The sequence below is a fragment of the Pteropus alecto genome, unplaced genomic scaffold, assembly GCF_000325575.1.
Source record: "Pteropus alecto unplaced genomic scaffold, ASM32557v1 scaffold20, whole genome shotgun sequence".
Classification (NCBI taxonomy): Eukaryota; Metazoa; Chordata; class Mammalia; order Chiroptera; family Pteropodidae; genus Pteropus; species Pteropus alecto.
The window spans coordinates 24,416,607-24,434,822 of NW_006436298.1; the positions used below are offsets into that span (position 1 = coordinate 24,416,607).

At 35.5% G+C, this 18,216-nt stretch overlaps 1 protein-coding gene across 16 annotated transcripts in view; it reads right to left on the reverse strand.

Moving 5' to 3' along the window:
* Positions 1 to 18,216, reverse strand: part of MCTP1 (multiple C2 and transmembrane domain containing 1) — a 453,050-nt gene that overhangs the window by 300,164 nt on the left and 134,670 nt on the right. For 15 of the 16 annotated variants that reach the window (XM_025047701.1, XM_025047692.1, XM_015590446.2 and 12 more), the window contains exon 1: positions 14,671 to 14,887. The exons of the other annotated variant lie outside the window; for it this stretch is intronic. In XM_025047701.1, the coding sequence (XP_024903469.1) occupies positions 14,671 to 14,727 (57 nt within the window). In that variant the 5' untranslated portion in view covers positions 14,728 to 14,887. Of the gene's footprint in view, positions 1 to 14,670; positions 14,888 to 18,216 lie in introns of those variants that run through there. 16 annotated transcript variants of the gene reach the window in all.

The window sequence follows — 18,216 nt, forward strand, 5'->3', positions numbered from 1 at the left end:
CAAGAAAAACAGGATGCCCACTATCATCAAGTCAACATTTTTCTAGAGGCTCTGACCAGAGCAGTAAAGATAAAAAAGAAATATAAAATACATGATTTAGACAATAAATAAAATTGACATTATTCTTAAACTGTTTCTAATCTATATATTGATTGTATCTATTGTCTATAAAAATTCAAAAGGATTTATAAATAACATATTAAAATTGGTAATTTGCTGAAAAATGGTTATACAAAAATGAACTAAGGTATATTTACTATTAACCTGCAAAATATATTTACAAGTATTTTCAAATATTTTAAACATGTGTTTTGTGAGAATAAACTTTAGACAATCAATTTCTTATCCTCAGTTTAAAAATTAATCATTAAATTAATTTAATCTTTCAATAATTTCTTTTTTAATAGGGAAAAGAGGCAATTATTCTATTAAATTTATTATTGCCTCATTCAAATCAAATTGAAATGAATTACACATGCACCAAGACTAGAAAATTAACAGCCACATTTGACTATAAGTTTCTCAAAGACAGAGATAAGGTCTTGGGCAGGTTGCCCCTAAGAAATATCCAGTAGAAAACATGGGTTTAATTCACAGCAAAAAGAGAGCAAGTGAGAGAATATAGTGATAGAAGACGAAAAATTTTTTAATTGATTTACTTCTCCAGAACAGTAAATGTAAGGATTTGGCCACAATTATTTTTAAAAAGGAAATGAGAACAAAACATAACAAAACACAAGAGGGTCTAATCTAGTATGTTAACAGCCTCAGTGGCAGACGGCAGTTGCATAGGCCCTTGTAGCTTTATGGGTTAATTTTCTACAGTGTGTAGCACTCTGTGGACACTTGGTAAGTGGTAAATATTTCAACTCTTCAGTTGCCCGATGGCCCAGGATCTGTTTTCTACTTAGTTCACTTCCATTTCCTTTGCTTTTCCCAGCAGTTTTCTTGGTGTCAGTTTGCATTACTACAGTTTTCACAACTGGGTCAAAAAATAAAGCTTCTATCTATGCCTAGTTAAACACTGAGCTAAAACACTTTGGCAGGCATTTCTATTTAGAAATTTATGTTTACTTGTATTTAGTCTGTCCTCTCCAGTCTTACCATACAGAGTCTGCAAAAGGAATTGTAAGAATTTTACGTATTTCCACATTAGAACATGATTTAATATCAATAGTAGCATTTAATAGCTAAAAGCAAATTAGACTTAGAAGATCGTGAGAAATTAGCAGGTAACTTTTGTCTTTTTTTTTTTCTTAGAGAAACTGAAACAACAGAACAGTCTGTGCTACATACATAATTAAAACAGATGTTCTCAATCTTAATTTCCATAGCTAATTCTGACAGCCAAAGAAATGTACCTATCTTTGGTAGTCACCTATTTTCTCTCAAATGTGTCTTATTTTCTTCATCATCCACTATGATTGCTCAGAAAGGGATGATGTAATAGTATTAATGCCATAGCAAGAGCTCCGTCATATTATTGGTAGGTCAGTGAATGGTAACAGGTACAACAGAAATTGGCCATACAATTATTTTAAAGTCTGCATACCATATGCATTTTTATGCACTCCTAACTTTGCAGATCACAGTTTTCACTGGCTTTGTGAGGTCTTCCATGACAGAAGCCAAGCTGGTTACATTAAACAATAAAGGAAAAGCTAACAAGGACCTTCCCTTGGTCAATCCAGCCTTCGAAAGCATAGGCTTTCTTTTTTAAAAAATAGATTAACTTCTATAGAGATATGCTATATTTTGATGATATAGACCAGGGCAGAATCTGATATGCTTGTCTATGTATGTGTCTGAAAATAGGAAGCACATGCGAGGAGCAGCAGAGGCATTCTCTCCTAAAGCATGCTCTTCTCGGTGCTCCTTGTCCTTTAGCTCTTCTCCACTATGGGAGCTCCAGACAGAAAAATAAGACTGTCCCTTCCTGTAAGTGGTCCCAGCACCCTTGAAACCACAAACTTTAGAAACCACAAAGAGAGAAGAAAACCGTCTTCCTGTTCTCTGGGGTGGCGTTTGAAGTTTTCACACCCGTGCCAATGCATTCTCTGGCACCTAATTCTTACCAACGCACTGACATGAGATCCAAGAAAGGCCCACTAGGCTGTAGTCACGAGCCAGTTTTGCTTGTGATACCCTGAATCCCAGCATTGCTTCTCACCCTGGGTGGGGAACAGGCGCTGGAGCAATACTGCTAGAAGTGAGCCTACTTTCTGCTGCTGGTAGCACCTCCAGTCCTCTGATGACTCTTGAAAGCAAGCCCTGCTCCATCTCCTCTAGTTTCCTTGTAGTCTGTTAGGCAGGACTCCAATACTACAGTATAGATTGGGGAAAACCTTTAGGGAGCTCCAAATCTCCAAGCATCCACAATAACTCTGGTTCCTTCATAGATACTCTTGGATCCTCTGACAACTAATTCAAACCCAGTCCATTTCTAGCCCACTCAAGACAATGGTGTCATTCTCCTCAGAGAAGCCCAGCATGGTCTGATCTCAATATAAGCACTGCTACCATCTCCTCTGCCTTGGGAGGTGACCTGTACTGCCATGCCCAGGGAACAACATTCTGGGACCTCACCAGTTGCCCACGAGGCTTTGGCTATGTTCAAGGCTGGGTCATCAAGAGCAGGCTGGCTGTGGGAGAGAGGACTAGCAGAATTCATGCGGCATTAGTTCCATCTTCCCAGGAGTGAATGTAGAAGTAGGAACCACAAAGTGTAAGGTGCAAATAAAGTTCGTTCTTAATTATGAACTGCACTGGAGGGACGTAGCCTGGTTAGGGTAGTTTTGGGGATACAGGGGGAACATGCTGACATCTCTCATTGAGGACATAGATAGTAAGGTCTTGATTCAAGATAAGTTCTGTGGAGGTGGGGTTCCAGGAAATGAACCTATTCCCAAAGAGAGGAGGCAGAGAACCCGAGCAAGCTGAATGGACTGGAACAAGGTGAAAAGGAGAGGAAGGTTGCTTATCTCTGCAGAGAAATATTTAACAAAGCAGATATATGCAGAAATTCATACACAGAGCATATTCATTGAAGGCTAACCAGAAAGGCTGTGGGCCAGGTGGGTCCACAGATAACCTGAGGCTTACCTACAAGTCACCAATTCCAGTGCTGATTCAGCACTTGCAGCCCACCAGCTGGTCTCTAAAGCACTATCTGGCTCAATATTCATAGATTAGGATTTGAATCTCCTGGATACTATGCTGAGTGCTTTATGTACATTTTCTCTAATCCTCACAAACTTTCCAACAATAGGGAAACCCCGCATTAACTCTGCATGTCTCTAGTCTCAACTTAAAATCACTTTCTTAGAGCAGACTGCCCTGAGCCTATAATCTAAATTAACTTCTCCTATTATACTTTGTACCAGCTTCTACTTTATCTAATGCCACTCAGTATAACTTATAATTTGATATTCATAAGATTAAAGCTCTTTGTTAGCATATATTGTGTTCATTTTATCTGCTAACTGTGTCCTCAAAGTATCTGGCACAAAGGCTTTCAAAAAATACTTTTGCACCCTTGAATGCATGGAGAAGAATGCTGAAGCAACCAGTGAATTGCATATGTGTTACAGAGGCCCATGTAGATTCAAAATTTCATTCTATGGGATTATGGCCACTGCACAGACCAATGTATCTGAAAATCAGAATGACATCCATGATCACATAAATGAGACTAACTTAAATAAAATTTAACATTGATGAGATTTTTATTAAAATCTGGCAATCATACAAGAGGCGGGTATTATATTTTACTTCTCTGCTGAACTTCCAAGAAAACAGAATGAGTAGAAATATGTACATGTTAAAGTCCATCTATTTGTGCTCTTTTCCAGCATTTCCATATAGAAAAAACTGCTAGAGAAATTATAATAGGTCCATGAGAAAAATAAGTCTCCCTTTAGGATAAACAAGTTTAACTGAAACACAGGTTTCTTAACTATTGGACTTCTCAGACCCTAATATGAGACTATTCATTGCAATTCTTGTGTGTGTGTGTGTGTGTGTGTGTGTGTGTGTTGTGGTTGGGGGTCAGTTGGCTTATTGATGCTAAGCATATTTGGCTTTGGTTCCAGTGGCACCAATAGACCCCACTCCTCTCCCCTCTCTAGACTAGTTTGACTAGTTGCTCTTGTGGTCCAGTAAAACCAATATTAAGAAACATTCTGTCAGTTCTGCAGTATATTAAATCCTATTATGCTAACCCTAGTTGGATAAACTCTGAACAAAACAAATTACATAAGGCTGAGGAAATATAAACAAGAGCCTGTAAACAAGATTCTAATCAATCACTCAACTGCCAAATTTATCCTGCATAGTACAGACTGTTTCGATTTTCACCCAAGACTGTCTCACATAAATTGATTGTTCCAAAGACCACTAGACTAGTGTGTGCTTGAATTACAGTAACGTGAAAAGGCTTGGGCCGTGATCAGATGGGAATACTGGCAGAATGAGGGGCCCACAGTATACTCCACATCCGACATATGCTAACTACTTACAAAGAAGATATTTTTATGATCATTTTAGGAGGAGAAAACTGAGGTCCAGAGAAGTCAAAAAATGTTCTCGAAGTCATATAATATGTGGTGAGTTCTAAATTTGAACCCAGGTCTTCTAGCTCCAAATCTGGACTCCACTCATCACCTGTTTTCATGGGATATAATGAGAGACTCTCAAGCCTGTTCCACCGAACCTTTCTGCTCCTTGTTATGTAGCTCATTACGTTACCCCATGGTCACATCTCAGTTCACAGAACCCTCTTTCACCAGCGTAGCTACCCTGTACAGCTGAGCCATCCTCCTTTTCAGGGAGTACATCAAGCCCCACCTGAGGGTCCTCTTAATTCTCTTTTAGCCTTGGGCAGAGGAGGGGTCAAGCTCACATCATGACACTTGCCAAAGCTTTTCTTCTTGGCTGTTCAGCAGAATAGCAGCTTCCTTACCTCATTAGTTTTCTCTTCACTCTCTGCTGCTGAGGCTTGGTTGGGAGAGGACTGGGGTCACCTATCATCAAGCATTTTGTGACTATTTTCGTCCACTTCCCAATCCCACCTTCTCAGCCTCACTGAGTATGGAGTAGGGAAGTGGTTGATGACAGCTCTGACAATATTCACAGTGCGCGGTATCTTTCATTCACCTATGTCTTCTCAAATGATTACTCCCATACTCCATGTGCCCTCTTAGTCCTAGGACAGCTTCATCAATAGACCAGGACTTCTCTGGTTCTTTTCAACAAGGAGGTGCTCAGTGGCACCAAAGGTCTGAAGCCTGTAAAGTTATGGGAGATGACAGAGCTATGAGGTGGAAGCATATCAGATGTGCCACAAGGTACCAAAATTGTAGACAGAAAGGGAAGAGCAAGGAATGAACAGGAGCTTGGGTGCATCCTTTTTAGTGTTTCATCAACATTATCTAGCCAGAAAACCAGATGCTCCTTCTCACTCACACCTGTATTTGGTAAGTCACCAAATACTACGGATCAGATTTGGACTACACCTGTGGCACCCAGTCTCTTCCCATTTCCACATCACTGCCCTTATTTCCCTAGTTGCCTTTCACTCAGACAGGTGTAAGAGCCTCCAAATGGGTGTCCCTGTGTTTGGGATCATTCCTCTCAAACCTTCCTCCTCCAAACCTTCAAAATTCCAACTATAACATCCCCCTCCTTGAAACCCTTTCTTGGTGCCCCAAGTTTTCTCAGCTTAGAGTGTACATTAGAAGCAGCTGAGTACCTTTCTCAAAATGTACATTCTTGAGCTATACCTTAACCTAATGAATCAGAATCTCCTAGGCATAGGGCCTGAAAAAGATTCCTGGTGCGTATAGTTGGAAAAGGATTCCTAGTGAATCTGATGCAACATCCAGTTGAAGAATCATTGCCCTTTAAGGTGAAGACCAAGCTCCTTAGCAGAGCAGTGAAAGACCTTCATGAGCTGACCTGGGCCAACCTGCCTCATCAGCCATTCTCCTCTTTCTACCTTAGATTCCAAAGATACTGTTATTTTTTCAACCTGCCTCCTGAACTGTTATGATAAGTCATGCCTCTGCTCTTGAGCTTTTATCCACTTAGAGAATGCCAATACATCCTTCTAGATCCAGCTTAAGGAGTATTTCTGTGAAATTTTCTCTACCTTCCACTTCAGAGCTAAGCTTCCTTTGTTTCGTGATCAACCCTGCACTGAATTACCTTTGTTTTGTGGTCAAACCAGTTCAGAGAACTAGTGTCTTACGTGGTTCTAACAATGTTAAATGAGATGAAAATCTCAAAGTCAAATTGTCCTCATACTCAGTATTGAGCTCACATTATAAGAGGCTTATAGGGACAAAGACCTCATCGGAACAGCATATTCACATATCTTAACCTACTCTCTTTCCAGGACAGACAGTCATTGCGGGGAATGTTTAACCTGTGCTTCCCAAGTGCATTCCATGATGTCAATAGGTAATATTTTGAAAATGGGTTTGCTCAGAAATTACTAAGTTAATAGAATATTAAACAAACCCCTCTTTTAAAGTGGTTGCCTTTTGCCTTCAGTGTGAATATTCAAAAGGGGAATCCAATATGCCACGTTTCCCAAAGTTATTTGATTACAGAATGTTGTTTTCATAGAACTAGTATTCCGAAGAATATTCTGGAAAACATTTGCCTTCCTCATTCCCCATTGCAGTTGCAAATGAGAAGTCGAATGAGACACATTCTTTGATGGTTCTAAAAAAGAATGGGGGCAGATCATATTACCTGGCATGGTCTACAAGTGGGCCATTTCCTAACGGGAGCTTCCACCTGGAGAGGTACAGAATCCTTCACCTTGAGTGCTGTTGCTGGGGTGTGGCCACCCAGCTCCTGAAGGAGCCACCAAGAGAGGCAAAGGGGCTGAGAACTTCCAGTGCATTATAACTTTGATGACAAAGTATAGGTATTAGAGCAAAACATTGTTTAGTAATGATTTCCATTTATTTTGTTAAATGATCCAAATAGGTGTATATGTTGTTTACTAATACAATAATATGCATTTATGGAGTTTTCTATCAATTTGATGTATGCATTTATGTTGAGAATCTGGCAAGTTGGAGGGGGTAGAAAACTGTGACTAGTCTTAGATGTGCATAAGTGGTAAAATGTGAACTTCTCTCTGTAATTACAAGTGCATCTTCAATGCCAAGTGAATAGAACAAAGGTAAACCTTCAGGTATTAGGAAAAGCTTCTACACAGAATCTGTGGTTAAAATATGCCCTTCCAAAAAATATGGTTAAAAAAATGTTTAGTGGCCAAAACAAAATTAGGCCAAACTCAATTTGATTTATGCTGTACATGATTAACATTTTAATAAGAAGTAAAAATCCAGTGCACCATTAAAATACTAAATTCAGATAATGCTCTCACTGACTGATATAGTAAAAAAGATTGCAAAGTTGCATGTTAGGAACCTCACGTCTGACTTGGCTCTGTCAGGAACTATGTATGTATAACCTTGGAAAAGTCATTTAATTTTCCTGTGCCAGAATATTTTTCATTTGCAAAATGAGAGAGTTGAGCTAATTGATTTTTAAGAAACCTTTTAATTCTAAATTTTTGTGAATATAAATTACATGCTCCTTAGGTAGAAAAAAAGGCATGATGGAAATTTTACAGCTGGTACAATACTTTGAATGAATTTAACTTATTGAACTATACTTTTTAAATAAAAATAATGTTTAGTTATTAGTTAATGTCTTAATTTTTGTTTAAAAAACTTCAACTAAAATAGTAAAATGTAATAGTTCTCTTTCATGGAAACATATAAAAATAATAGACACAGTGAAGAAGAGGTCAGGATGTAATGCAAAAAGTACTTTATTACAGCAAATACACTTTTCAGAACTTAGTTGATTTCTAAAATCAATATATTAGTGCCTGATATATAAAAATCACCCAAATGAGGACTCTGCTCTTTGGTGTAAAGTACTGGTCATGTAGGATTTGAAAACACTACTATTCTTCCAATAGATTTGTTTCCATTGTCTAAAACTTGCATATATTTTGACCCTATTTAGTTGCTCTGATTAAGTATTTTTGCAGAAATGTTTTCTGTTTTTCATCCCTTAGAAAACTTGAAACAATAAACACTTTAATATCTTATCTTGAAAGTGTATAAGTAGTAATACTCATTGATATCAGTGGGTTCCCAGTAGTAATCTCGATATCTTTGGAATTGCAATGTGCTTTTCAAAAACTCTTGAATATCAATATTTGTGTGATCTATCAATTATTTAAAACAAGTAATAAAGCTACAAAGTCTTCTTATGTCTGGCGTATTAATGATTTTTTTGTAGCTATTTACATATTTAGAGTACATTTGCTATGAGGAATTCTATCTATCTATCTATCTATCTATCATCTATCAATCTATCTATCTATCTATCTATCTATCTATCTATCTATCTATCTATCTATCTATCTATCTATCAATCTATTGCACGAATATTTCTCAAGCTCCAGGTATGGGCTTAGCAAAAGTTTTCAGCCACTTTAGCTAAACTTAGAGGTAACTGTTCTAAAATTGATTTCAAAATTCACAGCGACAACTGTATTGAAAATGAAAAAAAATTTTAAATATAAAAGGATCTTATCTTAAAATAATTCCTTGTCTTTGGGAAATGTGAGAGGGGCTAGAGGATGAATCTTTTTGAGGGATGCTGAAGCCAAGGCGTAGAGTATACGATATAGAATTCAGGTCTGCTGTTAGGGCGATGCTTTCCACCGATCGCTGACTTGGATCATGCCATTTCTAAGGAAGAAAAATCATCGCTGAAAAAAGTCAGCCACAAGAACCAAATGCATTTCAAATAATGCAGGGAACCTGTACACCAAGGAATAGAACATTCTCGAATAGTGATCATATGCTATTGTGTTTAGGACCAGGGAAAAGAAAATGCATTCAATGATTTTGTGCTGATTGGGACTTTTTTTTCTTTTCCTTTTGTTTTGTTTTTAATGATTGCTTGGGTCAAGACCAAATGTTAAATTTTCCCAATAGAGTTGTTTCCATTGTCTAAAGCTGGATATATTTTATGTCCGTTTGAGTGTTCTTACAGGAAAGTTTTCTCTGTGTCCACCCTCCCCCCCACCCCACCCCCCGGAAAAGTTGAAACAATAACCACATTAATACTCTCTCAAAATCCGTAGCATTTCCTAATCCAAGCCTTTAGTCACTAGTCATGAGGACATTTTGGAAACCGTCCTCACAATCGACAGATTATGCCAAATACATTTTCATTCCCAGACTCCTTAGTTTGAACTCTCTAGTGAAATTTTGTAGACAAAAAAAAGTTTCTGTATAAAGATTGAAAAACAATTTTTTTGTATACAAGCATTTTAAAATGATTTTTACAAATACCGTTCTTTCCTTTGATACTCTGTCTCAATTGTTTCTTCTGCATTTTCATTTTTTTCACAGTAAATTCTAAAATACTTAAACTTTGACAATTTCTATTAATTTAGGCATTCAAAATTATTTTGACCTTTTAATTTTATTATCCAATGTCTCTCTGCATGAGTATAATGTATATAAACTATATATGTATATATCTGCATACATTTAGCTTTTGACTCCAGGGAGTAAAGCAATTATTGTTCCTATGTGTGTTAAAGAAACTCTAATATGAAATAGTGAGAAAGGCTTGTGGCAAAAAATGACTTACATTTATGTCAGTTCTACACTGAACATCTTCAGATGATAAAGTATAAGATAAATTGAGGTAAACTCTTTCACACCTCATATGTTATTCCCTTGTGCCCACATACTCAGTGACAGGCTGGTCTACCCAGTTCATAAAAGCCTAGGTTTCACTAAGAATGAGAATTTTAAAGTCATCAAAATGATTAAATATAGTAGCATTAAAAAGATTTCTTTTTCTGTCTGTAGCACTTTATAGCAGTCATTTCATATTACTGGGATCAAGGCATTTTAACAAGAAGCAGCATAGAATGTAGTTAAAAACCTTGGCTCTGAAGCCTCACTGACTAGGTTCAAGTCTGGTCATTTACTGCCACTTGTGTAATATCAGGGATAAGTCACTTAATTTCTCATTATTTCAGTTTCTGCTATAAAAGGGGAATAATATTAATAGCTCCCAAATCTCAAGATAGTTTTAAGAAATAGTTCATAAAAATCTATTATATAGACAGACTGAAATATTAATCATTATTATTATTTTCATCTTGGAGAGAAACACTTACAGAGTGAGAGATTTGGAACTTGATTCGTTTATTTGGGTATGTTGTAAATTGCCATGAATAAATATTACTAATGCCATCCCGCTAGTAAAATGACTCAAGGGAGACCAAGTGACTAATTTGAGTATCGCTAGACAAAATTAAAACCCAACAAACCATCTCCAAAGCTTTCTTATTTGGGCTTCTCTCAAGGTGATGATCATTACAAACCTATAAGAATGGCACATCTTTGGCACTTCAACTGAGTTCAAAGTGCTTCATCCACCTTGATATTTACAGGATTATTACTCAATATTTACCAAGAACCTATGGGATGTGAGACTTTTATCTGGCATTAAAGTGCTTTCTCAACTTTAGAGATAGGAAAACAAAATCAAAAGAAAACGAGAGCTTCACTGTCACCACTGACACCACAGGAAGGGTCAAAATTACAAAGATATTGATTGTCCCCACCACACTCCTACAGCCCAGGGCTCTGCCCCTTAGACTATACACTATCCCCACTGAATTTATATTTAGCAAAGTTTTAAAAAACCCTTATCTATTTATTGCATCTGTTTTCCTTTATCTCTTAGTGGTTACATAGCAGATTCATATAGAAACTGGAATCGAAGTAAACAAACTTTATTATAAAGTAAGGCTAGGATTTGTTCATAAGATAGCATGATGATAAGTTCTACTTATTTAACAAAGATATAAGCTGGAGCACGGGATATGAAAATAGCATATACCTTTCATAAGACTGACATTTTTAATTAAAAGAAATGATGACCATATTTTAAATTCTTAGGAGTAAGAAATAACCTTTATTAATACCATCGACACACAAATAAAAAGGATATTTTAATTAATCTCTGCCTTCTAACCTTAGTGTTAAGAGGTTTTAAAGAAAAACATTTTTATAAACCTATTGCATTCATTAGTATGATAGGATATATGTCATTAACATCTATAATTATGAAAAGTTATCTTTCTTCCATCTCATCCCCCTGAAAAGAGTAATGTTCCATAAATATAAAATATCCAGATCAATTCTAAAAGAAATAGTTAGAAGTTCATTGGTTGTTTAAATTTTCCTAATCTCTTCTCAAGTGTAAGCTTTTGGAGAATCCCTTTTTACTAATCACTTTCAACAAACATATCAAAACAATCTACTCTACTATTCATAATTTTAAAAGCTACAAAATCTACCCCTATCCATTATGCATGTTTACTTTTATAACTTAATTCCCCAATGTAAGGGCTTGGATGCTTCTACTGTGGCAATAGCTAAGAGATTACAAAAGTCAGGTGGTATAGTTTGATGATAATTATTCCATAAAACCATGTTCCATTAAACTAGATCCAACAGAGACTCTTCAGCTCACAAACCTGTAGACAAGACAATATGTTGTCTATGAAACATTCTCCAAGGATATAGCTTCCTTTAAGAATATCTGAAAATTTTATTTTCATCAATATCTGAAAAGTATTATTTATTTTTTTAAAAAACCCTTAACAGTAAGACTCAAGGAACATCTAATCAATTTTTAGTCTTCTAATCAATTTTTAGCTAAGTGGGCAGACAGGAAAACCCAGATTTAGGTCTTGGCTCAGATACTAGCTCAGTGGGGCTAAGCACTTTTCTTAACCTTTCTGGACTTTATTTCCTTTCTTTGTAAAAAGAGAAGATATGAGATGACATCTAAGTTCCCCCTAATATATATCATTTTGTATATCTTATTTTGTGTTAGTGATATTTATAAGCTCTGTGGAGTTCAAAAGCACTTTCATACAAACTGTCTCATTTGATCCTCATAACTGATTTTCAGAGGTAGGTAGGACAGTTTTCACTACTATTATTTTTCCCACTAAGTGTGCTGCTTTTGACATCCAGCACGACTCACTAGAGACAGTAGGATCTAAAGCATCAACTGGAAATATTTCATTTTCAGGAGTCATAACAATTACTATATTAAATATTTCTTCCTATTCTGTAGTTCCTCATCATGAAACTTTCAAAGCCTTAGTTAAAAGAAAAATATTTAAAGAAAAAAATGTCATGCTATGTGCTTCTGCTAACGTAGTCTCTAACTACATTAAGAAGGAAATTATCTTTATTTTAGGTTGAAAATAAAATTTAATTACCATTTGATAAATATCTTTTGAATGAGAATGAGTTTCCTTGAATTATTGGAAATTTTAAAACAGCACTGGGACTTAGGTAAAATTGAGCTTTTAGTTTTGGAGCTTATCTTCACAAAATATTTTTCTGTTAAGTTGGAAATTAACAGGTAAAATAGTTTACAAAGAGGAGAAAGTGGAGACCCTCATTACTAAAAAAATATTCTGAATTTGTTGTGGGATCCTCAGTATCTCCGATGTCTTGTCAGCTCTTTTACTTCAGGAAGAAGAAACAAAAACAATTCCTTAAAAATATGTCTAACACTTTACAGTTAATAAAATATAACAAGAGATGTGATATTATCTCATCTTTGCAACAACCCTGGTAAGGTTGTCCCAACCAAGGTCCCAATTATTCTTCATCTCAGAGGTCAAAGAATTTCCTGAATAACTGAGATGCTCAGATATCTAAAAGACTCATTTATTTTTGCCATTAAACCTAACCTCGTTCAGATTTCTTTCCTCATCAAAACCATTATGAAAGGTGAGACCAATATTACACTATTTGTGTTTGCTCACTATCCTTCTCTCTTCATGCTATTACCACACCTCTTCCAGAAGTCCAAAGAAGCAGAAAAACAGCCAAAAGATAGGGAAAACAGAAAGGAAGGAAGAGAAACAAGATGTCTCAATAATCTAAATCAGGTATCTAGCTGTACGATGTCATAAATAACTAAATCCATATTCAAAACAAAGCATAGTATAAAAAGTTGACTTTACAACACTTTTTTTAGTCTGAGTTGTCATTCATAACAACAGTTTGTATGGCCATTATAACCCATAGCTAAGAATCTGAAATAATGCAAAGTGCAATTAGACGTGTTTCTGTCTTGATGTAGATATATTCTATTCTTTTTATGGACATTCAATAATTCACATATAAGAAAAAATTCTCAAGCAGAATACTTTACTAATCAGAATAACTTCCTCCCTCCCTGGTAAAAAAAAAAGTGGAGTTTGATACATATCTAGCATTGGGATATCTATTTATAACATCTGATATTCTAATCTTTTGGGAATATGTGTCTTTTCACTATGCAACATCCCAAAGTCTCGCATAGTACTAAGTCATTTTCTTAAATTTTTTTCCAATTTGGAATATTGTCTTCAAATATACCTGGAAGTTAAACTAATTTTAACTTACCCTTCAAAGAAGAGGAAAACTACATGTTTTCCATCAGTTCATTAACCTTTCTACTTTTGCAAAAACTTGAGTTATGAAAACACATCTAATGCAAATAATTTCACATTGTAGTTTGAATCTAGCAATTTTTTAATGGGCATAATTTTGAATAGAAAGAAACAATCTCCAAGCATAATAATGAGTCAATTAAAAAAAGAGAAATGATTCTAAAGCCAACTGTCATTAAACATACAAAAACCCCTCAATTCATTAATAAAGTTAAAGCTGGAGCTCTCAAAATCAAATTAACCTTTTCGACCTCAAAAGAATTCAAAGGGCTTAAACATAAGTGTCCAAAGTTATATGAAACCAGACACTACCTTTACCTCTGATTTGATGTTATTTCCTTAATCAATAAAATACCAAGACAGCATTCTGTCTTTCATACCAGCTACTTGGCAGCAAGCATAAAGAATTTGAAAAACAAACCCATTCACTTCTCTCTCCACAGATTTCTCTATCCATACAACTTATACATGAGTGTCTCCAATAGCCACTGAGGAATTGGTTTTCTGATAAACTCATATGTGTTTAAAACAAACATATCAATCAGTTTATAACCATGGTGGCCTTTCACTTAAACAAAAAGTCAAATATGAAAAGGCAAGAGACTTTCACTACTTTTCAACTTTAAACTTTCTAATAATTAGTAAGTTCACTTTGTATGTCAAAAGAGAAATATAGTTGTTGAGCTATGGTTATTTAGAATAAAATCCAAGCATAATCATATGCATTTTATGCATATTTTACCTTTAACCAAGATCATACAGTAGCAAAGAAAATAAAAATAAGATCCTAGTAGTACACAATCCTTAAAAACCAAACCAAAAAAAATATATAAAACTGCTATATTTCCACATCTCAGGCACATATTTTTCATGAAAAACTATAAAAAGAATATCAATCTATTAAATTAAGTATCTCACAAATGGATTATACTGTAAATTTAACATTACTTGCATTAGAATCTCAAACACTACCTTCAACACCCTGTGAGAAGGCATTTTCTGAGGCATAATCACAAACTAAAATTGCCACATTAATTCAAGGCTGCCACAGTACAATGAGTAAACCAAAATATGGAACTTACCTTATTATAAATAAGTGGCAAACTGCAGGCACTTTTCAGCTTGCAGCTATCTAGCATAGTTGATTAGAAAGAAACAAAACATCTTTCACCCCAGTCAAAGAACTACATATTCAGGTTTTCCTTACTGAATCCGGGCGAGGGAAGCCATCCACCTCCAAGGAACAGTAATAGCCTCCTCCCAGAGAGCACTTGCTGCTCTGAACTGCAGCGACTTAGAATGAAAGTCAGAAGAACCCGTGATGTTTAAATACCATTGCTTCACATTCACAGGATATGACTCAACACTCTCTCAAACCAGTAGGGGTAGAGTTTCTCCTCGCAAAACTGTTAGATTAGATAACAAACATCACATTTGGGGTCCTAAAATGTTTACAAACTAAAACTTAAAATTTTCACCTGTTAAACATGAATTTTTAGTAATTAACCTCTTCCCTTTGGCACAAGCTGCAAACAGAAATGAGAATAACATGGCACAAAGAACAACTATTCTGCTGGTTCTCTGCAGTGAACTAATTTAATATTATTAAAGATGTGTGAACTTATCAGCATCTCCCTGACAGTGGCATAAAAATAAAAGGCACCCTAAAGTCATTAACACTCCCATCAGTACAAAAACAATTTGTAGAATAAAACTCTATTCTCACACGCAAGAAATGGCAATTCTACACAACACAATAGCATCTCCTTCACTAAGTAGAGAAATGAAGTAGATTTTCATGTTTCACATAGACATGCTGTCCCACGCTGTCATTATCTTGTGTTGCTCACTCTGCCACCTCTCCAACTCCAAGCCCTCCTTCCTCTGTTTTGTGAACATTTCTGAAGGAAGGTGACTAATGACACAACTCCTCCAGTGAAGTGGCAATTTGCTGCGCTTTCACCACTACCCGCTGCCTTTTAATTCTGAGCTGTGTTAAGCTTGATAACACAATGAATTATTATATTTGGACACATCAGTCAATAAATATGATAGACTTAGACCCTTGGAGAAAAATCTACTACCTAAATTCACTTGCCAACACCATCAACAAGAACAAAAAGATAAAAAATTGTCGATAACAGCAAATAGTAAAAAATCATCTAAACTAGGACTGTTCAATGTGAGTCACATATGTAATTTTAAACATTTTAGTGGTCACATGAAGAAAGTAAAAAGAAACATGTAAAATCAGTTTTAATATTTACTCCAATATATCTAAAATATTTCAATTTCAACATGTAATAAATATAAAATTATTGATTAAATATTTTATAATTTTTGTACTAGTCTTGGAGATCTGATGTGTATTTTACATATATAGCACATTTTATTTTGAACCAGCTACACTTAACTGCTCAACAGCTGTACATGGCTACCATACTGGACAGCATAAATCTAAAGTTTGAGGTTCAATCTTAGTCCTCAGGTTTCAGTTCAGAAGTCTCTCTTCGGAAAGGCTTCATCTCCCTGAAGTGATCTTGCCCTATTACTTTCTATCTCCTGATCCTTTCTATTTCCAACATAGTGCATTACAGCCTGAAATTTTCTCCTTTACTCATTTGTTTATTTATCATAAGTGGCCCCTGACAATAATGTAACAAACCTGAAGGCACAGATCTTGGTATAGTCAATATTTTATCCCCAGCCCCTGGCGTGGTGATCACTACACAACAGAATTTCATAAATACTGTTTAATAAACAAACAAACAAACAAATAAAATACAGAATTTGTGGAATGGTTTGGCAAATGAACATATTGCTAAATTTTTAGCAAATATATTAACACTTTCCTACATTGAAAAGTTATCTGTTTTCTATAATGTTCATAATCTTCAATCTATAACATGCTTTATTTTCATATACAATATTATGTAAAAACAATATGCTTGTTTCATTTACTCTAGCAAAAATTTAGAAAGATACTTATAAAACTACTCTATTCTTTATGGCATAAATCTGGATATCATAAGGATGTCTATTTATCTCCTACTCACAAAACCATAAAATATATCTATAAGATATTTGTAAAGGACATTGATATATTTGCCTGACCAGCATACGTGCCTCTGCCTTCTGGTGTCATTATCCCCATTTTTATCCAGCGAATCACCCACTCTTTCTTCCTTCTCAAACCATGTGGTTTGGGCCATGAGGAGCTGGCCCCAGAAGTGGGCATGTGGCCTGTGCTTGATCAATCAGTGTACACTACCCACAGAACTACAGTGATAGGGTCAAGAATGGCAACCTAAACTGGTTCGTTGAGAGCCGACCCCTCCACTTTTGCTGATATTGGGGGAAAGGTTGTTAAGTTTGTAGAATATAAGCCTGGAACTGCTGGTTGACATACTTGCTACCACATGAAGTAAGGTTGTCAGAAAATGGGGCCACAACCAAGAGAAAAACAAAGTCAAAGATATGAAAGGCAGGTTATGGACCACTGTAGTTTCTAGCTCTGGTCATACATTGTCACATCTGCCCTCTGTCATAATGATGGGTGTACTAGAATGTTCACCACAGAATTTTTTGTAATAGTGAAAAACTGGAAACTTTGCAATAGGCCAGGAACAGTAGAATGTTAAATAACGGGTTCATCATACTAAAGAATATTACGTAGCTATTAAAAAGAACCAGGCTATCTAGATGCAAAAGCTGCCTTAACAAAACTTCCTTATTTAAATGGAAATAACATGTTGCAGAAAAACACATTATCCCAGTTATGGGTACATGGATTTTTATATGCAAATTCATAGAAAAGGACCTGGATGACTGTACACCAATTGTAGACAAGTGGTTATTTCTGGGAAAGACATCTGAAAAGAGAGTCATGGGGGACAAATTTTGCTCAGTTTATTACCTATTGCATAAATCTTATAAAATTAAAATGAATTCGTGTATTCTTTAGGTAATCTGAAAGGAACATGTTACTCTTTAAAGTAAGATAACAATTCGGTTTTTATATCTCCATATTATACTATATTATTCCCACTCTAAATGGATACTCTTTTTTATTATTTTTTTAAAACAATGTAACAGACATAAAAGTGCTCTTCTCTGCCCCACTGTCTCCATTCTTTACCAGTCCAAATGTATGTATTCTCTGATTTTTCAGTCTGGCTAAAGAATATGCCGAGATAGAGACAAACAGTACAGAAAGAGACAGAAATAGACAGCAAGCCACATTAAAATCTCCAATGCACCTTCTAACATTGGTCAAGGGCTTTGATTTATTTTTCCTCTTGGCCTCTGGAAAGCTCTTTTATTGACTTCAGTAAAATGCAGCTTGGATTTATTCAACTGTCAACATTAACAGCTAAATGTTTATAATAATATGGCTTAATCTAGTTAATCTTGAATCACAGTAACCTTGCTTATTACAATTCACTGAAAAACATCTAGTCTCTGAATTAGGCATAACTGCTTTTCTAATTAACATAAAATCTAAATCTTTTGTTGCTTTTTGGCTTGTTTTAGTCCTCAAAAATCTTCATCTTATCTTACATATCTGCATACCACTCATGCTTTTGTATTCGCCTAGATTTCTACAGTATTACCTCTTTCATATTACA